This window comes from Chlorocebus sabaeus, chromosome 6 (genome assembly GCF_047675955.1).
Source record: "Chlorocebus sabaeus isolate Y175 chromosome 6, mChlSab1.0.hap1, whole genome shotgun sequence".
NCBI lineage: Eukaryota > Metazoa > Chordata > Mammalia > Primates > Cercopithecidae > Chlorocebus > Chlorocebus sabaeus.
In genome coordinates, this window is record NC_132909.1 from 6656859 (window position 1) to 6679732 (window position 22874).

Sequence of the window (22874 nt, forward strand, 5' to 3'; positions counted from 1 at the left end):
CTCCTTGTCTCAGTGGTCACCTTTACTTCTGGCCTTCAGGTGCTCTGCAGGTGCCCTTCAGTTTTCCCTTTTGGAAGCTAGAGAAGCATGGAGAGAAACAGCCTCCTTAGCATGGCTTGTGGGAGCTGGGGTAGGATGTCAGGGTCCTGGGGAGACAAGACCTTTGGATGTGCAGGTCTTGTGGAGGCAAGACCTCAGAGAGGTAGAGCTCAGGGTCTGGGCCAGGGGTCAAGTTTTCAATCTTTCTTTTTATAAATAGTGTTATTGGCCGGGCATGGTGGCTCACATCTGTAATCCCAGCAATTTGGGAGGCTGAGGTGGGCAGATCACAAGGTCAGGAGATCAAGACCATCCTGACCAACATGGTGAAACCCCATCTCTACTAAAAATTCAAAAATTAGCTGAGCGTGGTGGCGCGTACTTGTAGTCCCAGCTACTCGGGAGGCTGAGGCAGGAGAATCGCTTGAACCCAGGAGGCGGAGGTTGCAGTGAGCCGAAATCGCGCCACTGCACTCCAGCCTGGGTGACAGAGCAAGACTCCATCTCAAAAATAATAAATAAATAAATAAATGATAAAAATAAATAAATAGTGTTATTTATGTTTTGCTCAGAAATCCTTTCCTACCTCAAGTTCATAGTGATTTCCTGCTATATTATTTTCTAACAGCCCTATTGTTTTCTCTGTCATATTTAGGTCTTCAAGCTACCTGTACTTGACTTTTATGCATGAGCTGGGGGTCAAATTTCATTGCAAACTTATTGCAAACTTGATTGCATTAAGTTTTGCCCACGCATTTTTTGAAAAGTTGGCCAGGCACAGTGGCTCGTGCCTGTAATCCCAACACTTTGGGAGGTCAAGGTGGGAGGACTGCTTGAGCCCAGAGGTTCGAGACCAGCCTGGGCAACATAGTGAGACCTTGTCTCTACAAAAAATTAAAAAATTAGCCAAGAGTAGTGGTGCATTCCTGTAGTCCCAGCTACTCGGGAGGCTGAGATGGGAGGATTGCCTGAACCCAGAGAAATTCAGACTGTGGTGAGCTCTGATCACACCATTGTACTCCTTCCTGCGTGACAGAGACACTGTCTCAAAAAAAAAAAATCAAATAAATAAAACCCAAAATAAATAAAAAGAAAAATTCATCATTTGCCACTTCCTCTATCACACATGATGTTTCTTGTGGTTAAGGTCTATTTCCAGGTACTCAGTTTTGTTCTACTTGGTCAATACATAATGGTCTTCTTTTTTTTTTTTTTTTTTTCAGACAAGGTCTCACTCTGTCAGTCTGTCACCTTCGATGGAGTGCAGTGGTGCAATCTTGGCTTACTGCAACCTCCACCTCCTGGGCTCAAGTGATCCTCCTGCCTCAGCCTCCCAAGTAGCTGAGACTACAGGCATGAGCCACCATGCCCAGCTAATTTTTATGTGTTTTGTACAGATGAGGTGTCACCATGTTGCCCAGGCTGGTCTTGAATTCCTGGACTCAAGTAATCCTCCTGCCTCGGTCTCCCATAGTGCTGGTATTACAAGTGTGAACTATTGAAATGGGCCTATTTTCTCAGCTTTTTAAAATTTGAGACAGTCTCACTCTGTCACCCTGGGTGGAATGCAGTAGCACAATCTCAGCTCACTGCAACCTCCACCTCCTGGGTTCAAGCAATTCTTGTGCCTCAGCCTCCCAAGCAGCTGAAATTACAGGCACATGCCACAATGCCCAGCTAATGTTTGTTATTTTTTAGAAAAGGAAACAGGGTTTCACCATGTTGGTCAGGCTGCTCTCAAACTCCTGACCTTAAGTGATCCATCTGCCTCACCTTCTAAAGTGCTGGGATTACAGACGTGAGCCACTGTGCCCAGCCTGAAATGGTCATATTTTCTATAATGTTATAATACATCTTTTTATCTTGCAAAACCATTCATTGTTCTTCATGGTTGTCTTGATCATACTCGAACAATTCTACTTCAGTGTAAATTTTACAATAGAGTTATCAAGTTGCACAAAAATCACTGGGGAGATTGTATGACATATTCCTTTGACGCTGTAGATTGTTGGGTAAAATTGACATTTGTACAGTATTTGAGAAGAATATTGTTCTCAAACTCATCAACACGGCCTCTTTTTCAATTTATTTACCTTTTTTTTTTTTTTTTTTTTTTTGAGATGGGGTCTCACTCTGTCGCCCAGGCTGGAGTGCAATAGTGCAATCTTGACTCACTGCAACCTCCATCTCCCAGGTTCAAGTGATTCTCCTACCTTGGCCTCTCGAGTAGCTAGGACTGCAGGCACTTGCCACCACGCCCAGCTAATTTTTGTATTTTTAGTAGAGACGGGGTTTCACCAGGTTGGCCAGGCTGGTCTTGAACTCCTGACCTCAGGTGATCCACATGCCTCGGCCTCCCAAAGTGTTGGCATTACAGGCGTGAGCCACTGTGCCCAGCCTATTTACATCTTTAATGTCCTTCAATACAGATTTATAATTTCCTCCATAGAGGGAACATATATATATTTTTGTTAGATACATCTCTAATAGTTAGATATATTCTATATATTCAAAAATTATATCATTCTTTTTGATATTGATAAATTATATCATAATTTTTGAAGCTTTTGTCAAAGGCATCTTTTATAAAATTCAATTTTTGTTTATTACTGTGATGTGGAAAGACAACTGATTTTGTAATTTGATTAATCTCTGGCAGTCTTGTAAATATTTTATTAAGGCTTCAAATGTATCTGTATATATTTTTGGATTTTTCTATATATGCAATCATGTCATTGATAAAGACCTCTGTTAAAATTTCATTGTAATTGCTGTACCTTTTACTTATTTTTATTGCCTTCTTATGCTAGGACCTGAAGCTACTTCATTAGGTGTATGACGTTTGCTGAAGACGCCTTTTATCTTGTTTGGGAAATTCTTTAAAGAGAATTTCTAGTTGGCTATGAATTATATCATAAAGGGATTTGAAATCACCCAATGCTCATTCATTCATCTCTTGAGATTTAATTAGTTAAGGGCTGATGTGAAAACAGAAACCATACTATGTATTTTAGCAGAGGGAATTTAATATAAAGATTTTAATATAAAGATAAAAATGCCATGTTCCTACATAATCGAGTCTTTATCTTTAGATCCTACTAGCCGGTATGATGAATTACTTTCACAGTTCAAATGAGAAATAAGGTTCAGAATTTGCAATAAGAAAAAGAAAAAAGAAAAAAATTATTCTGACACCTGTTAACATTGGCTATTCAGGATGACTGAGACAGGTATCAAAACTAGTGCAGGCCAGGCATGGTGGCTTATGCCTGTAATCCCAGCACTCTGGGAGGCAAACTGGGCAGATTACCTGAGATCAGGCATTCGAGACCAGCCTGACCAACATCGTGAAACCCCCATCTTTACTAAAAATACAAAATAAGCAGGGCATGGTGGCATGCACCTGTACTCCCAGCTACTCAGGAAGCTGAGATAGGAGAATCGCTTGTACCTGGGAAGGGGAGGTTGCAGTGAGCCAAGGTTGCACCACTGTACTCCAGCCTGGACAACACAGTGAGACCCTGTCAAAAAAAAAAAAAACCAAACAGAAATCAATTTAAAAAAAAAAAGACTAGTGCAATAATGTAGAGAGATCAGGTTCAACTCGGAATACAGCAAAGGCAAGGGGGTTTTATAGCCAAGAAACATAGTGCAGCAGGTGAGGGAGGCTGGGTGTGTATGTCAGTGGATGGAAAACTACTAAGAGGAGACGCTGAAGATACCGGGATTCTTTCTAAACTGACTTAACAGGATTCTTGCTGAAAGCAGGCCAGCATGATCAGATAGCAAGGGTGAGGGCTAGGGAATTTGATCAGATAGTGAAGGTGATCAGATATCAAGAGTCTTGCAAAACCGACTTAGCAGGATTCTTGCTACAGCTAGACAAGGCAGTCCCAAGGACAAGGCCTAGTTGAAAAAAGGGCTCAGAAGAGCTTTCATAAGTATAGTTAAGAAGAGAGTCTTTGTGACTCTTTAGGAAAAAAATACAAAAATACAAAATTTGGCACACATGGGATGATTTTTGGACTGAGAAAACACATCAAATCACAAAATCTAAAATGCCAAAATATGAGACAACTCAGAAAAATGGCATACTACTTTTATTAATAGTATAGTCTACCTGTCTGCTATACCTGCATGCTTTTTTCCTATATTTTTGGCTGATATTCTTTGATTGCCTTCATAATGGAGATTTTTTTTTTTTTTTTTTTTTTTTGAGACAGAGTCTTGCTCAGTCACCCAGGCTGGAGTGCTGTGCCGTGATCTTGGCTCACTTCAATCTCTGCCTCCTGGGTTCAAGTGATTCTCCTGCCTCAGCCTCTGGAGTAGCTGGGACTAGAGGTGTGCACCACCACGCCTGGCTAATTTTTGTACTTTTAGTAGAGATGAGGTTTCACCATGTTGACCAGGCTGGTCTTGAACTCCTGATCTCAGGTGATCCACCGCTTCAACCTCCCAAAGTGCTTGAGATTACAGATGTGAACCACCATACCCGGCCAATATTGGAGAATAATTTTATAATATAATTTTTATAGATAGACTAGAAAGAGAAGTCGGTATTTCTTTGGGCATGGGAGGTTGACATTTGTTTTGATCATTGATAGCTTAAGAAACTGTCTTTATTCTCACAACACATTATGTCTCACAACACAGAATGTGACCATTTGTTAAGGTCATTGTTAAATTTTGGGGAACGATTACGAAATTTCTTTCATAAAAGAGCAGTAACAATGCAGGTTATTTCCACACATTGCTTGGACCCCTTCTGGGCATCTGAAAAGTGGACCGTGGAAGGGAGGGCATTGAAGACTGAGCTTCATTAGCCTGATGGTGGCAAATTTGCTTCTGTAGCTCCTTAATAAGATGAGGCTTTAGCAGGGGCTTGTGTTTCACCGCCATCCTACAAGACCCTCAGGTCCATCAAGACCCAAACTGGACTGTGCTGTGTGCCAAGAATCTTCTTAACATAAGAGTGCTTCAGCTCTCTCATGTTCTGACCCTCCACTCAATTTGGGTCAAAGAAAAATTTTTTTCCAGGACTTTTGAACTTTTTTTTTTTTTTTTTTGCAAGGTTTCACTCTGTTGCCCAGGTTGGAATGCTGTGGTGCAATCATGGCTCACAGCAACCTCAAACTCCTGGGCTCAAGGAATCCTCCTATTTCAGTGCTCCAGAGGAGCTGAGACTATAGGTGTGTCACCACACCAGCTAATAGCTCTTATTTTTTTCTAGGTATGGGGTCTTGCTATGTTGCCCAGGCTGGTCTCAGACTCCTGGGCTCAAACAATCCTTCCACCTCAGCATCCCAAAGTGTTGGGATTAGAGGCATGAGTTACCGTGCCTGGTCACTTTGAACATTTAAAATCGAATTTAAAATTATGTATTTCCAGAATGTTTCATGGTTTTTGGGTGGAGGGTGGTTCTGACATCTCACCTCATCACCAGGACAAGCCCTCGTTTCTCTTTTCTTTCTGCATTCACTCCCCTGAGGATCTCAGTCATGACTGAAACATCATTTGAGGGTGATCACCTCCAGATCCCCAGCTGGACAAGCCTCGCACCGTCTGGGGGCCTCAGTATCTTCACCTGCGGCGTCCAGTGCGGGTGGGAGCAGGATGGCTTCCCAGCCCGGGCCTCACCCCGACAGCACGTGATGCCCAAGTTCTCCTTCTCTCTATAGCCGCAGCTCTCACTCACCCACTGGCTTCCTGTTGGGGCTTCTTCAGCCCCACCCCACATTTGGGGCGTTTCCTTCCCTGACAGAGGGACCTGGGACCGGGCTGGGGCCCTGGCGGATGGAGACATGCTGCCCCTGCTGCTGCTGCCCCTGCTGTGGGGGGGTGAGTGAGCTGAGGGAGGAGGGACAGGTACGGGGGTGAGAAGGTGGGGCTGGAACTGCAGCTGAGCCTCTGTGCCCGCCCCAGGGTCCCTGCAGGAGAAGCCAGGGTACGAGCTGCAAGTGCAGAAGTCGGTGACGGTGCAGGAGGGTCTGTGCGTCCTCGTGCCCTGCTCCTTCTCTTACCCCTGGAATTCCCGGTACTCCTCTCCCCCACTCTACGGCTACTGGTTCCGGGACGGGGAGAGCCCATACTATGCTAAGCCTGTGGCCACAAACGACCCAGACAGAAGAGTGAAGCCAGAGACCAAGGGCCGTTTCCGCCTCCTTGGGGATGTCAGGAACAAGAACTGCTCCTTGAGCATCGGAGATGCCAGAATGGGGGACACGGGAAGCTACGTCTTCCGCGTGGAGGGAGGAACGGTTATAAAACATACCTACCTTCAGAATAAGCTGAACTTGGAGGTGACAGGTATGGCGGGGGCCCTTGGAGAGGACCCTGGGACGTGGAGACCCCCGTGTGAGAACAGGGACAGGACCTGGGCAGGGGAGGTTGGAGGAGGTGTAGGACTTGGGGCAGGTCGGGGCCTGAGGCCTGGCCACTCTCGGGGTCACACCGTACGTCTTCAAGCCCCTGGGGCCCAGGTATCTCCCTGTCTCCTCCTCAGCCCTGACAGAGAAACCCGACGTCCACTTTCTGGAGCCTCTGGAGTCCGGCCGCCTCACAAGGCTGAGCTGCAGCCTTCCAGGATCCTGTGAAGTGGGACCACCTCTCACATTCTCCTGGACGGGGGATGCCCTCAGTCCCCTGGACCCCAAAACCACCGGCTCCTCGGAGCTCACCCTCACCCCGAGGCCCGAGGACCATGGCACCAACCTCACCTGTCATGTGAAACACCAAGGAGCTCAGGTGACCACGGAGAGAACTGTCCAGCTCAATGTCTCCTGTGAGTGGTGCTGGGGACACAGCTGGGTCCCCAAGGGCAGTGGGAGTGTGTGTGTGTGTGTGTGTGTGCGCGCGTGCGCGTGCGCGTGTGTGTAAGAGAGAAAGAAAACAATAACTTGAGAAGCCTTGTGCGTGGATCTGAGCCTTGGGATCTGGGAGGGAGTGAGCCAGGACAGCCTTCCCCACTTGGTGGGTTTCTGTGGCTCCTCTTTGGGTACCTCCTGGGCCCATGCCCATCTCACTCCTCACTGCTGAAGCCAAGGTTATATCTTTTTATCCCAGATGCTCCACAGAACATCACCATCTTCTGGAATGGCACAGGTAGGAAAGACCTTCTCCTCTCTGAAGCTGGGACCTGCCTCTGGGTCTGTCTCTGAGCAGATGTAGAGAATCAGAGCTTGAATGGAATCAGATTTGGGAAGAGCAAGAATGAGAATTACTGTCTTCTGGCTTCCACCTTCTGTGAGCCCCATGTGCAGGCACACATCCACACACGCACACGCACACACTCACATGCACACACGCACATACACATGCACACGCTCACATGCACACACACCACCCACGCACACACACACACACACGCACATACACCACACACGCACACATGCACATACACCCTCACATGCACACACGCACATACACATGCACATGCACACATGCACATACACCATACATGCACACATGCACATACACACTCACATGCACATGCACACGCACACATGCACATACACTCGCACATGCACACATGCACATACACCATGCACACACACGCACATACACACTCACATACACATGCACACGCACACATGCACATATATATGCACACGCACACATGCACATACACATGCACACGCACACATGCTCATACACCATGCACGCACACATGCACATACACTCGCACATGCACACATGCACATACACACGCACATACACAAGCACACACACACATGCACATACACCATGCACGCACACATGCACATACACCCGCACTCGCACACATGCACATACACATGCACACGCACACAGGTGCACACTCATGCACTCTGCTCAAAGCGGTGAACAGACTTTAGACCCCTCCCATCTCCCATCCCTCCTGTGGTCTGGTTCTTCCCACAGTCACCATGGACCAATCCATGTCCCTCTCATCTCAGTCAGCCTAGCTCTATGGTTCTTCTCCTCTCACCCTTCCACTCCTGCGTTCTCAGTCTTATGTCCTGCCACACTATGGGACTGTATTTCCCAATGCCACAGGGGGCTCTCTGTCCTCTTTCCACCACAGTCCAGGCATGTACCAGTGAGATATTGAGCCTCCTCTGGAGACATGAGACTCAGACAGTTTTGGTCAGTTTCCTGAGTGTGCAAAGGCCCAGCGTTTGAACCGGGATGGAACCAAGCCAGCATGGCCAGGGGAGGAGAGGGAGATGTCATCTGGATCCTGGGAAGGAGGGAAGAATAGGGACTGTCAGCCTCCCTGACCCCATCTCTCTCTCCCCAAAGCCCTAGAGATCCTGCAAAACACCTCGACGCTTCTGGTTCTGGAGGGCCAGGCTCTGCGGCTGCTCTGTGAAGCTCCCAGCAACCCCCCTGCACACCTGAGCTGGTTCCAGGCATCCTCTGCCCCGAACGCCACCCCCATCGCCAATACTGGGATCTTGGAGCTTCCTCGAGTAGAGTTTGCAAAAGAAGGAGTCTTTACCTGCCACGCTGAGCACCCGCTGGGCTCCCTGCACATTTTTCTGAATCTCTCAGTTTACTGTGAGTGTGGGGGCAGCTGGAGCAGGAACTGTATGGTATTAAAGAGGGAAGAGGCTCCCTGCTGAGTCCTGTCCTCCCTCCCCACAGCCCTCCCACAGCTGCTGGGCCCCTCCTGCTCCTGGGAGGCTGAGAGTCTGCACTGCAGCTGCTCCTTTCGAGCCTGGCCGGCTCCCTCCCTGTGCTGGTGGCTTGGGGAGAAGCCACTGGAGGGGAACAGCAGCCAGGGCTCATTCAAGGTCAACTTCAGCTCAGCCAGGCCCTGGGCCAACAGCTCCCTGATCCTCCACGGTGGGCTCACCTCTGGCCTCAAAGTCAGCTGCAAGGGCTGGAACACCTATGGGTCCCAGAGCAGCTCTGTCGTGCTGCTGCAAGGTCAGGGGGCGTATTGCAGAGGGCAAGGGACTGAGGGGAGGGGCATGGATCCCAGAGTGATGGATGGTAGGAGAGAGAGGCTGGACTGGCGGTGGGGAGGACAGGGTTTTACATCTCCTGTCTGAGCAGGGCCCTGGAGCAAGTTGCCCAGTAGGTGGGAGGAGAAGAGTCTGAGTGCTGAGAGTGAGTTATTGCATGCCGCTCTTTTCTGCAGGGAGACTGAACCTCAGGACAGGAGTGGTTCCTGCAGCCCTTGGTGGTGCTGGTGTCATGGCCCTGCTCTGTATCTGTCTGTGCCTCATCTTCTTTTTAATGTAAGTCTTGGTCCCAGGGAAGGTACAGGTTGGTGTTTGTAGGGAGTAGGAGAGACTGAATGTCAGAAATGCAGAGCTAAGGCCAGAGGTGGTAATGTGTGCTTATAGTTTCATATGCTCAGGAGTCCGAGGCAGGAGGATAGCTTGATCATAGAGGTCGAGGCTGCAGTGAGCCGGGATTGTGCCACTGCACTCCATCCTGGGCCACAGAGCGAAAGACTCTGTCTTAAAAGAAAAACCAAACCAAACTAAAAGCAGAACTGAGTAGATCCAGAGAGGTGTTCTTTCTTTCTTTTCCTTTCTTTCTTTCTTTCTTTCTTTCTTTCTTTCTTTCTTTCTTTCTTTCTTTCTTTCTTTCTTTCTTCTTCTTCCTTCCTTCCTTCCTTCCTTCCTTCCTTCCTTCCTTCCTTCCTTCCTCCCTCCCTCCCTCCCTCCCTCCCTCCTTTCTTCCTTCCTTCCTCCCTCCCTCCCTCCCTCCTTTCTTCCTTCCTTCCTCCCTCCCTCCCTCCTTCCTTCCTCCCTCCCTCCCTCCCTCCCTCCTTCTTCCTTCCTTCCTTCCTTCCTTTCTTTCTTTCTTTCTTTCTTTCTTTCTTTCTTTCTTTCTTTCTTCCTTCCTTCCTTCCTTCCTTCCTTCCTTCCTTCCTTCCAATAGCTTTATTGAGATACACACTTTGTACAATTCATCCACCGAAAGTGTACGAGTCAATGGCTTTAAGTATATTGACAGAGTTGTGCATCTGTCACCAAAATCAATTATAGAACTGTTTCATTAGCCTAAAGTGAAAAACGAAGACCTAAAGAAACCTTGCACCCCTTAGCTATCACTCCAGCTTCTTTCCCCCAGCCCTAACCTATTCTCTGTCTCTGTGGATTTGTCTGCCCTGAAGCTGCAGCTGTACTTCGTGTGAATGGAATCATGCGATATGTGGTCCTTTGTGGCTGACTTCTTTCACTCAGCATAATGTTTTCAAGGTTCATCCATGTTGTAGCATGCATCGATACTTTATTCCATTTTGTTTCCAAATAATATTCCATTGTATAAATGAAACACATTTGATTTGTCTGTTCAGCCATTGATGGGCATTTGGGTTGCCTCTGCTTCTTGGCTATGATGCATAACACTGCTATGACCATTCCTGCCATGGTTTTGTGTGTAAGAGGGGGTCTATATGATGGAAATTCAGTCCATGGCACCCTGACCAAATCCCTGGTTATCCAGGAGGATGGAGCCCTCATTCCCATGTCAGGAAGGTCTCCGAGTGCAGTTCCAGGGCCTGGATGACTTCACTGTCATTTTCACCATCTTAACACGGGATGGGGCAGCCTGCGAACCTGTACCTGGGTGGTCCCAGCTGCACTGTTCTGGTTTCTTTCCTTAGAGTGAAAGTCTGCAGGAAGCAAGCAGCTGGGAGACCAGGAAAAATGGATGATGAAGACCCCATTATGGGTACCGTCTCCTGGGTGAGTGGCTTGGGAATCTCCTTTTGTGCATGTCCACTCAGAAAGTGCAGGCTGAGCTCCTCGGCATTCCACCAAACCCACTCCTTCCTCGTCTCCTGGGAGTTCTCTTCTCTCCTGTTCTCCCCCTTCATATCCCAGATCCAGGAAATCATTATGTCCCATTCAACCTTCTTTGTTTGTCTGTTTTGTTTGTTTTTGAGATGGAGTTTCACTTTTGTTACCCAGGCTGGAGTGCAATGGTGCAGTCTTGGCTCACTGCAACCTCCTCCTCCCAGGTTGAAGCGATTCTCCTGCCTCAGCCTCCCAAGTAGCTGGGATTACAGGTGCACACCACGACCTGCAGCTAATTTTTGTATTTTTAGTAGAGACTGGATTGTGCCATGTTAGTCAGGCAGGTCTTGAACTCCTGACCTCAGGTGATCTGCCTGCCTCGGCCTCCCAAAGTGCTGGGATTATAGGCGTGAGCCACCGCGCTCGGCCACCAACCTTCTTTCTAAAAGTAAAACTAACTTGTCCTCTGCTCATCTTCCCTCCCCACCTCTACTGGCCACAGAGCCTGCCTCACCTCCTCCCTGCCTCCATTGCTCATCCCAAACTTCAGGCTGCCAGAACCATCGCCCCAAAACTATTACTTCCCAGGCAGCCTAGAGTTGTTGTTGTTTGTTCCTGTCTCTTAGAGAATCAGGCCCGTGTTCCTTGCCCCACACCAGGTGGCCACTGCAGCCTGTTTCCTGACCTCTGATCCTGCCCCATGGCCTGGCCACGCTGGCCTTCTGTCTCCATACAGACCTGCTGTCCTACAACTTAGAGCCCTTGCAAGTACAGTTTCTTCCACCCTTCCTTCCCCATTTCCACCAGACTACCTCATCCAATCCTTCCAGCTCTAATCTCAGTATCTGTTACTCTAATCATTTCCCCTCCCGTTGACATCCACCCCTTCTCTTCTGTGTTTACAGCCCTATACGCATCGCTGTCCCCATCACACATCACCACTGCCTTTACCTGTCTCCACCCCCTCATCATATCTGTGGAATTCTTTTTTATTTTTATTTTTTGGAGACGGAGTCTTGCTCTGTCACCCAGGCTGGAGTGCAGTGGTGCGATCTCGGCTCACTGCAACCTCCGCCTCCCAGGCTCAAGCAATTCTCCTGCTTCAGCCTCCCAAGTAGCTGGGATTACAGGCATGTGCCACCACACCCGGCTAATTTTTGTATTTTTAGTAGAAACGGGGTTTCACCGTGTTGGCCAGGCTGGTCTTGAACTCCTGACTTCAGGTGATCTGCCTGCCTCAGCCTCCCAAAGTGCTGGGATTACAGGTGTGAACTACCACGCCCGGCCAATATCTGTGGAATTCTTGAAGGACAGGGGCTGGGGCTTCTTTAGCCCCTGCAGTTTTTTCTCACACTATTTCTGTCCAGCATGTCTCCTCTCCTCCTTTATAAAATTCATCTAGTGTTGCCCCAAATGGAATTATCCAGAATGCTTAGTTCGTGACCAAGCTATAATCACTGAAACAAGCATCAATTACTTTTACTTTTTCATTTTTGTTCATAATATGATAAATAACTGCGAACCCACCATCCAACCTAAGACCTAACACCCTGGTGATAACTTATATCCGCCCGTGTTGCTCCCTGATCCATTCCCAGTAACCACTGTTGTGAATCTTGTCTTCCTACTGTTGTCACATATATGTAGACTTTGTAGACTTAACATATGCCACTATTTCGTTTTAATTGTTTATGAATCTACAGAGGGTATCATGTTCCATGCACACTTCTCGGACTTGCTTTGTAGACTCAACATTGTATTGTGATTCATCCATGCCGTATGAAGTTGCAGTTGTATTCATTTTTCCTGCTTATAATATCTATATTTTTTGAGACAGGGTCTGACTCCATTGCCCAGGCTGGAGTGCAGTGGTGCGATCTCGGTTCATTGCAACCTTTGCCTCCCGGGTTCAAGCAACTCTCCTGCCTCAGCCTCCTGAGTAGCTGGGATTACAGGCGCGTACCACCACACAAGGCTCATTTTTGTATTTTTAGTAGCGATGGGGTTTCACCATGTTGGCCAGGCTGGTCTTGATCCACCTGCCTTGACCTCCCAAAGTGCTGGGATTATAGGTGTGACCACTTATAATATTATATTTTATGATTCTATCTATCACCTAAGCTCATATTGATGCACACTTGGGTTTTTCCATTTGAGCCGTTCTGAACATTCTTATCCCTGTCTCATTGTATTAACACGCGAGAGCTTTTCTTTAGCATTACCTAAAGATTGAGTTGCCACATCGCTGGACGTGTGAATGGGCATCTTTACAAGGTCATGAAAAACGGCTTTCCAAAGCAATTACATCCATTTATACTCTCATCTATGCCTAGGGAAGTCTTGTTGTTCTGTAATCTCTTCAGCACTTGCTTTTCTCAGTTTTCTCAATTTTGGAGGCTATTTTACTATCTGACTATGGTACTGATTTGCATTTCCTTGGTTACCAATGAAGATGAAAAATCTCTCTCTGTTTTCGTCCTCTATAAAACGCCTGGTCACATCTGGATCCCATTTTCCTATTGGGTGTTTGACTTTTTCTTATTGAATTTGCTTTATACATCTTTACACTATTTTTCTCATTATATGTGTCATAAATATAAATATATTCTCCCAATGTGTAGCTTGTCTTCACTTCTTAAAGTGATCTTCAATGAACATAAGTTCCTAGTTGTAATATAATCATATTCACAAATCCTCTCTTTTCTATTGAGTAACTTTTGGATCTCATTAAAAAAAATTTCACCCATCCTAAGATTAGAAAGATATTCAAATATAGTTTCTACTAAAAGTTTTATGCTTTTCTTTTTAGTTTTTTTATTTTTAATTTTGTGGATACATATTAGGTGTATGTATTTATGGGGTACATGAAGTGTTTGAATACAAGCATGCAGTGTGAAATAAACACATCATGAAGAATGGGGTACCCATCCCCTCAAGCATTGATCCACTGAGTTGCAAACAATCCAGAAGTCACCTAAGTGTCCATCAATAGATGAGCGGATAAAGAAAATGTGGTGCATATACACAATGGAGTACTATTCAGCCAAAAAAGGAATGAGATCCAGTCATTTGCAATGACATGGATGGAACTGGAGATCATTATGTTAAGTGACGTAAGCCAGGCACACAAAGACAAACATTGCATGTTCTCACATATTTGTGGGATCTAAGAATAAAAAAAAAATTGAAGTGATGGACATAGAGAGTATGCTTTTCTTTTGACATTTAAATGCTCACCCTATCTGGGGTTGACTTTTGTGTGTGGTGTATAGTGTTGATCCAGATATGTTTCTCTTTCATTTCTGAATAGTCCTTCTCCCTTCTCCATTGAGCTACATGCCAATTCTGCCACGTATTAAAATTCTGTATTTTGTGGGTCTCTTTCTGTGGCCTCTGTTCTATTCCAATAGTCAATTTTACTGTCCCTGAGTCATCACTGTCTATAAATTCAAAAATAAGTCCTGATATCGAGTACATCAAAACCCCTTCCTTAATCTCCTTCAATAGTATCTTGACCATTCTTGATCCTTTTTTTTCCACTTAAATATTAGAATCAGGTTGTCAAGGCTGGGCACGGTGGCTCACGCCTGTAATCCCAGTACTTTGGGAGGCCAGGGCAGGTGGATCACGAGGTCAGGAGATCAAGACCATCCTGGTTAACATGGTGAAACCCGGTCTCTACTAAAGATACAAAAAATAATTAGCCGGGCATGGTGGCGGCGCCTGTAGTCCCAGCTACTCAGGAGGCTGAGGCAGGAGAATGGTGTGAACCCGGGAGGCGGAACTTGCAGTGAGCCAAGATTGCGCCGCTGCACTCCAGCCTGGGTGACAGAGTGAGATTCCGCCTCAAAAAAAAAAAAAAAAAAAAAAAAAAAAAAAAAAAAAAAAATCAGGTTGTCAAATTCCAAAAAATGCATTGAATCTATAGCTCAATCTGGAAAAATTTTACTTTTTTAGAAATTCATGCCTTCTTATCCTTGAGAGTAGGTCTTTCTCTCTCTATTCCTTTAAATCTTTTTCAGTGTTTTTAAGAGATAATGTAGAGTTTCTTCACACAGGTCTTACACATCTTTTGTTATTTTTCTTCCTAAATACCAGTTTTTGTTGTTATTGTAAATGCTATCTTTCTAAAAGTGCATTTTCTGATTCCTTATCACAATGCAGAATGAAAGTATTTTAAAAATATAAGAGGGGTTGATTTTTTTGTAATTAAAAAAAATCACAAGTTGGTCTTGCATGTGTCCTTTAGAATCTTTTTGCTTTGGTAGCTGGAGAATTCTTAGATCTTATTTATAAGCCTGCTGATCTCTTCTTTTTCAGAAATATAGATACCATCTGAAAAATTAGTGATATTCCTGTTTTTAGCTGTCATGGCTTGCTGAATCAAAGCAGCTGGGTTTGATGCAAGTGTAATGCTATTTTCTTCAGGAATCAACTCATCCTTTTGGGCTTCAGGTACTGAGCAAGAAATGCCTGTCCTCATGTATACTCTGCAGATGTGTTTTTCTTCTAAGGGATGTCAGATTTCAACAACTGACCCACTGCCCTGAACAATCACTTTGATGAGGAAGTGAGGACACGCAAACCTCCTCTGGCCACGGAAGTCCACGTAACACCTCAGACTGTGGGCAGTTCATGACTATGGATGGTTTGAATAGTAGCCAGTTACTTTTCATTTCCTCACCATTTGGCAACACCGAACTTCTCCTTTTTCTTTCCCGCATTGATGGGGTTGAATTTCTCGGCTGGGTTCCTCGAGGGGCTTCACTATAACTGTGCATCTCTTCATAGTGACACCCACCGCTTCTGGGGTGTCAGCTCTCTGGATTTAGAGAATTGTCTTAATTCTCTCGGTAAATGCAGCAAGTAAAACTCAATTACATTTTTAATTGATTTCATTTCCTTCCAACTTGCTAAGCTCCCTTATTAGTTCAAATAACTTGTTATAGAAATTGAAGTATTTAAAATAAATTTTTTTCAATAAAAAAAAAATCACAAATTAGGCCAGGTTTAGTAGCTCATGCCTGTAATCCCAGAACTTCGGGAGGCTGAGGCAGGAGGATCTCTTGAGACCAGGAGTTCAAGGCCGGGGAATAACATAGTGAGACCTCCATCTCTACAAAAAGAAAAAAATCACACATTGGTCTTGGGTATTATTTAGAATCTTTTGGGATTTCAAATTAGATGATTATATCATCTGCAAAGTAATAACATCTTATTTCTTCCTTTTGTCCTAAGCACTTCTCTCCCTTTTCTTGCTTCAATATGCTGGGTGAGATTACAGTCGAAGTTGAGTAGACATAGTGACCATGGGCATTTTTGCTACTGCTGATTTTGAAGGAAATGCACCCAGTATCCAGCCACTTGGTTTTGTGAACTTTCGTCAGGTTAAGGAAGCTCCTTTCTATCATCTGTTGTATTTTTTGAATGCATCTACTAATAGGATTTTTTCCTACTTAATTTCTTACCATGGGGAATGACAAAGATTTTTCTAATATGAAACTACTCCTGCATTCCCGGGAGAAAAGCATATTGTACATAGCATTTTATTTTTTTTAATACTCCAGTAGGTTCAATTTGATCATCTTTTGCTCAGCACTTTTGCATCTATATGCATGGGTCAAATACACTTGTCATTTTCCTTTTTCCTCCTGTTTCTTTTGTTTGGGCATCAAGATAAGATTGAGAAACTGGGGACTAGTCTCTCTTTTTCTATTGTCTGGAACAGTGTGTGTAAAACTGAAATGACTTGTTTCCTCGATGATTGATAGATGTCACCTATCAAACTACGTGGGCCTGGTGGTGTCACTATGTGCAATTTTCCTAATTTAATCATTTTATGTATTCTTCAGCGAGTTTTATTCTAGAGACATGTTCATTTCATCTAAGTTTTACATATTTTTTTTTGACAAAAGGATATAGGTGGCATTCTCTTGTCTTTATGTTATTTGTTTTTGTCGAGATTACTTCCCCTTTTGGAAATATTCCTGACATTGGTTATTTGTGACTTCTTTCTTTTTTTTCCAGCTAAATCTTGTTCATTGCTTTCCCTATTTTATTATCAGTTTCATGGAACCAACTTTTGGGATTGTGGAATTTTCTCACTGTATCTTTGTTTTCTATTTTATTGATTTTTACTCTCATTTTCTCAGCACCTTCCTCCTACTTGTTTTGGTTTATTCTGATGATCTTTGATAAATTTTTAAGCTGGATACTTACCTTCTTAGTGTATATATTTTCATTCTCTATAAAACATAGTTAGGGATAAATTTCTCTCAGAATTTCATTTTTATTCCCTTCTACAAATTTTGATATATATTATTTGAATATCATTCAGTTGTGGATACTGTTAAAACAACATTGTGATTTTTTCTTTGAATCTTAAATTATTTGGGATTAAAAATTCCAAAGGTACGAAGATTTTAAACATCTTTCATAATTAAATTCTAAGTAGATGCTTTTTGGTCAGAATACATGGTTTTATGATATTTATTTTTAAAATTTGTTGAGACTTGATCGGTGGCCTGTATACAATGAATTTTTGTAAATGTTTTCTGTGTGCTTAAGAATAATGTATATTTTTAGCACAGTGGCTCATGCCTGTAATCCCAGCACTTTGGGAGGCCGAGGTGGGTGGATCACAAGGTCAAGAGTTCAAGACCAGCCTGGCCAATATGGTGAAACCCCGTCTCTACTAAAAATATAAAAATTACCTGGGCATGGGGGCGGTGGCAGGTACCTGTAGTCCCAGTTACTCAGGAGACTGAGGCAGGAGGATCACTTGAACCCAGGAGGCAGAGGTTGCAGTGAGCCGAGATCGCACGTGCCACTGCACTCCAACCTGGGCGACAATGTATATTTTTTATTTCTTAAACAGGCCAGTATGTTAATTGTAATGTTCAAACCCAAATCTTTAGACATAGATAGATCTTCCCAACCTGTCAATACTTGAGAGAGGTGTGTTGAAATCTGACATTATGATAATGTATTTGTCAATTTCTTACTGTACTTATATCAATTGTGTTTCTTATATTTGATGTACTTTTAAATTAAAAGCATATATTTTAGAAAAGCATTATATCTTCTCAGTGAACTGAACATTTTATCAAACATAGTAATTCTTTCTCTTCTTTCTCTTCATAGTGGTGCTTTTTGTTTTCTTTTTTTTCTTTCTTCTTCTTTTTTTTTAGACAGAGTCTCACTCTGTTACCCAGGCTGCAGTGCAGTGGCATGATCTTGGCTCACTGCAACTTCCACCTCCTGGGTTCAAGCAATTCTCCTGCTTCAGCCTCCCGAGTAGCTGGGATTACAGGTGCCCACCATCACGCCCAGGTAATTTTTGTATTTTTAGTGGAGACAGGGTTTCATTATGTTGACCAGGCTGGTCTTGAACTCCTGGGCTCAAGTGATCTACCCACCTCATCGTCCCAAAGTGCTGGGATTACAGACATGAGCCACCGTGTCCGGCTCATAATGATGCTTTTTGCTTTTGACTGGATTTTTTTTTTTTTTTTTTTTTGAGCCAGGGTCTCATTCTTTCATGAAGACTGGAATGAACTGGCATATGGATCTTAATATAGCTACTCTAGTTTCTTATTGATTTGTTAGATGCCTGATACTTTTTCATTTTCTCCCATCCTCCCAACATTTTATGTATTTATGCTCTAGCAGTGATTTTTGTAAACAGTATATAACCAGGTTTTTAAAAATCCAATTTGACATCCCTTGTTGAGTTTACTGGCATTTATTGTGGTTACTGACATATGTGAATTTCTTTCTACTATTTTACCTTTTACTTTCACTTAGTTCCACTTTTTCAATATTTAATTTTTCTCCTTTCTTACTTAGAAGCTTAATATCTTGCCGGGCACGGTGATGCACATCTGTAATTCCAGCTACTTGGGAGGGTGAGGTAGGAGGATCGCTTGAGCCCAGGAGTTTGAATCTAGCCTGAGCAACATAGCAAGACTCTCGTCTCAAAAAAAAAAAAAAATTAATATCTCTGTCTTACATCTAACAAAAAGAACTTTGGTGTGCTTTTATATCTCTTGGCCTCTCTTCCTTCAACTTCTTACAATGTTGGTATTTTTTATAGATGTGCAGTTTTTGTTCTGTGTTACTATGAACATACTTAGCATTTTTCTATTATTTGATTTGTAAAAAAAAATACACAACTACACATTTTGCTGAGGAACTTTGTTACCTTTCTATCTCATACTTACCATAGATTTTCTGTTTTTCTTTCTCTTTATCTCTTTGTATTTGAATTCTTCCTCCCAATGGGTTTTCAATTTCAGTTCCTCAAGGCCTCTGAAGACTTATATGCCTGGAAATATATTTTATCCCCTTACATTTTAATTTTATTTGGCAGGATATACATTCTAAAATTAGCGTGATTTTCCTTCTGTGCTTTAAACTTCACCCCACTGTTTCTTGCATTTAGTATTGCTGTCAAGAAATCTTACGTTGGCCAGGTCCGGTGGTTCACGCCTGTAATCCCAGCACTTTGGGAGGCCAAGGTGGGTGGACCTCTTGAGGTCAGGAGTTCCAGACCAGCCTGGCCAACATGGTGAAACCCCATCTCTACTAAAAATAAAAAATAGCCGGGTGTGGTGGTGGGCACCTTTAAGTCCAGCTACTCAGGAGGCTGAGGCAGGAGAATCACTTGAACCCAGGAGGCAGAGGCTGTAGTGAGCCAAGATCACGCCACTGCACTCCAGCCTGGGCGACAGAGCTAGACTCTGTCTCAGAAAAAAAAAAAAAAAAAAAAAAATGACATCTTACATCATTCTTAATCTCACATATTTGTAGGTAATCCACTCATTTTCCCTGCAAACTTTTATAATTTTCTCTTTGGTTCTGATATTCTTAAGATTCACTATCCTGTATCTAGGCATGGGATGCCCTGCATCTTTTTTTCTTGCACTTCTGGGGCTCTTTCAGCTGAGATGTTTCATCTTTCTTCAACTCTGGAAATTTTATTTCCACTATTGTTTTTCAAATATTTCTTCCTTTTCTATTTCTTTTCTTTCTTATTTGAAAACTATTATTATCTAAATGTTAAAGTGTTCTTTTTTTTTTTTTTTTTTTTTTTTTGACAGTCTCACTCTGTTGCCCAGGCTGGAGTGCAGTGGCACAATCTCGGCTCACTGCAATCTCTGCCTCCTGGGTTCAAGTGAATCTCGTGCCTCCGCCTCGAGAAATGGTGCATGAAATCACACCACTGCACTCCAGCCTGGATGACAGAGTGAAACGCTGTCTCAAAAAGAAAATTTCTGAGCTACTGTTTGAAGACTCATATTGCTTTCAACATACTTTTCCACAGTGTGATGGGTAGGGATATGGGTGAAGGTGGGAGAGGAAAGAAATTGCTTCTTGTGTCTGGGTACCATCTTTGCTGGGGACTTAGGATCGGCTCCATTTTGTTTCTGTTTCTTGGAACCTGGGTCCAGGATCAGAATTGCCGTCTCTTTTCTGGTTTGCACATAAGATACCTTGTAACATATGCTGAAGGTATACATTTGCTTCATCTATAATCTACTCCTCCTGCCTAGGTCAGGGTCTATGTCTGATTTCTCACACGGTACGTGCCCAGAACCTGAAAGAGAGGAGACAGGGCTGGGTTCGAATCCTGGCCTCACCATGTATTAGATGAATAACCTTGGGCAAGTTACTTAACCTCTCTCTACCTCAGTTTCCCTGTGTGTAAGGTGGGGATAATTAGGATATCTTTTATACTGTTGTGGGTTTTTTGTGATGATTCAGTGTGATTAGTAAGTCCTCAATATGGTCTAATCAATCATAGTATTACAAAATTTTGAAAGAATGAGTGAATAGTTGAGTTCACAGGAAATGTATATGGACAGGTGGGGCCGGGATTTGAACCCAGCCCTGTCTGCCCTGTGCCAGGTCCTGGGTACGTACAGTGTGAGAAATCAGACATAGACCCTGACCTAAGCAGCCTATGGCCTGCTAGGAGGAGTGGATTATAAAAGGATGCATTGATAAATGTTACATCAGCCCAACTTCCCCGTGGGAACCATTTATTGTATTTTGCTCTTATTTTGGTGTTGAGGCCTCTTTCTGGGGATTGGCCATAAACTCTAGCCCTGCCTTGAATGGGAACCCCAGGGATTTGGCCATATGTTCACAGTGTAACTTTCACAGAATACTCTTTTATCCCAGCACACCACCTACTGCCTAAGTGCCCGGCCTGTGACCAGCAGTCCCTCTCATAGCAAACTTGTTTATCCTGGCAGATGTCCTTGCAGCTCTCATATGACCTGTGTCCAGTTTATTCCTACCAAGACAGCTATTCTCTAGGAGAGCCCTGACCAGAAAAGAAGTCAGGTTCAGGTCTGTCGGGTGGGTGGGGCACAGAGGAGACAGCACAACAAAACACATGAAATAACAGAGGCAGTTTATTACTCACAGGTCCCAGAGAGAAGTCAGCACAACAAGCCTTGAAGGGCGAATGGAAAGAAGGGAACTGACCAGGACACAAGTACTCATCCAGTGGGTAGGGAGCAAGAGAGAGACAGAGAGAGAGAGAGAGAGAGAGAGAGAGAGAGAAGGATCCATGAGCCAAAGCCTTAATTAGAATCCAGGGCATAACCCAAGCAGGCTTCCCACAGGGAGTTCTAACTAGGGGTTTAGAGCTAGCAGGCGGGAGTTCTGTGGAGCCACACTGTGACTGAGATGTGGCTGCCGCAGTATATCTGTGCAGCCTATGAGGGACACAGGAGTCAGGAGGTAAGTCAAGAAGGTTGTAGCTGTAAGTCCCATAGGGAGCTGGTCACAAGGAGGTGGTTGTATCGGGCAGACATCTGGATTAACCACCTTGGGGAACTGGGAGGAGGTGGAGAATTGGTAATTGTGTCCAGGTGACTAAGCCCTGCTTCTGGCATGAGACGGTCCAACTTAGGTTCAAAATACATCCCAAGGCAACATATAAATACAAGAACTCATTATTCGATGCTGCCTCTTTATTCCTACTGTGACACCTTTCCTTCCCCTTTACTCAGGATTCCAGGAAGAAGCCCTGGCCAGACAGCCCCGGAGACCAAGCATCTCCTGCTGGGGATACCCCTCCCTTGGGAGAACAACAGGAGCTCCATTATGCCTCCCTCAGCTTTTCTGAGATGAAGTCGAGGGAGCCTAAGGACCAGGAGGCCCCAAGCACCACGGAGTACTCAGAGGTCAAGACAAGCAAGTGAGGACTCACCCAGAGCTCAGTGCTGGCCAGAGGAACCACAGCCTGTCTGGAGGGAAGGACGAGTCAGGGACCACTTGCTGAAGCATGAAGAGCCCTTGTGACAATGTTAACATTAACTGATGTGTAAGTGCTCCAAGCAGAGCAGAAAGAAGATAGATGATGGAATTGGAGAAGTGGGCTCAAACCTAGGCCCTGGCACTGTCATCAAGCAATTCACTGCATCCCTCTGTGCCTCAGTTTCCCATTCTGTAAATCAGAGATCATGCATGTTACCTCAAAGGTTGTTGTGACCATTAAAGAAAGCAACACATGGAAATCAACCAACACAGGTCCTGGCACAGGGCATGTGCTCAGTGCTTGCTGGTCTCTCTTCCTTGAATAGGAAGGTCCTGTTGGCAAATTCTCTCAAGGCTGGGGATGACTGGGTACAAAAAACAGGGCAGCAATATGTTGGTGTCACTCCCCTTCCCAGAACTCTTCAAAGACTCCCTAGGAGAGACCAGCCCCTCAGCCTGGCACTTGGTTCATGATGTGGGATCTTACATTCTTGCCAGGGTCATATCTTTGCCCACTTTTACCTGCAATCTTTGCATCATATTCCATCAGCTCCAGTCCTTCATTTATGAGACCCACAGGAATCCTTCCAACAGCCAAAGAGTTGAGTCTAACTCTTTCCTGCCCAAACCCGTTCATGGCCCCCTGGCCTTAGACAATACATCACAAGCACCTCTCCCGTCACTTAAGGTCCTTCATGACCTCCCTGCTATCTATTTATTTATACTTTCCTCTTGGCCAACCCTTTCTTAAGCCTTTCATGCTTGTTCATACAACATTTTCTTTGCAATTTGAAATTTCTCCTCCTGGAAGTCATGCCTCTTTGCTTT

The 22874-nt window shown here is 44.4% G+C and overlaps 1 protein-coding gene across 2 annotated transcripts; it reads left to right on the top strand.

Moving 5' to 3' along the window:
- Positions 1-5748: 5748 nt before the first annotated feature.
- Positions 5749-22310, top strand: SIGLEC5 (sialic acid binding Ig like lectin 5). 2 transcript variants are annotated; one of them, XM_073016117.1, is made up of 9 exons: positions 5750-5877; positions 5962-6345; positions 6542-6820; positions 7102-7140; positions 8320-8577; positions 8665-8949; positions 9164-9263; positions 10643-10724; positions 21800-22310. In XM_073016117.1, the coding sequence occupies exons 1-9, from the start codon at positions 5841-5843 to the stop codon at positions 21989-21991; spliced, it is 1656 nt and encodes a 551-aa protein (XP_072872218.1). In that variant the 5' UTR covers positions 5750-5840; the 3' UTR covers positions 21992-22310. The 2 variants fall into 2 exon arrangements, with proteins under 2 accessions (XP_072872219.1, XP_072872218.1); XM_073016118.1 differs by lacking the exon at positions 10643-10724 and having other exon boundaries at positions 5749-5877.
- The last annotated feature ends 564 nt before the right edge of the window (positions 22311-22874 follow it).

Coding starts and splice junctions, on each gene's coding strand:
- SIGLEC5 (XM_073016117.1), top strand. CDS start 5,841: ATGCTGCCCCTGCTGCTGCTGCCCCTGCTGTGGGGGG. Junction 8,578..8,664: donor TCTGAATCTCTCAGTTTACT/GTGAGTGTGGGG, acceptor CCCTCCCCACAG/CCCTCCCACAGCTGCTGGGC. Junction 8,950..9,163: donor CTCTGTCGTGCTGCTGCAAG/GTCAGGGGGCGT, acceptor TCTTTTCTGCAG/GGAGACTGAACCTCAGGACA.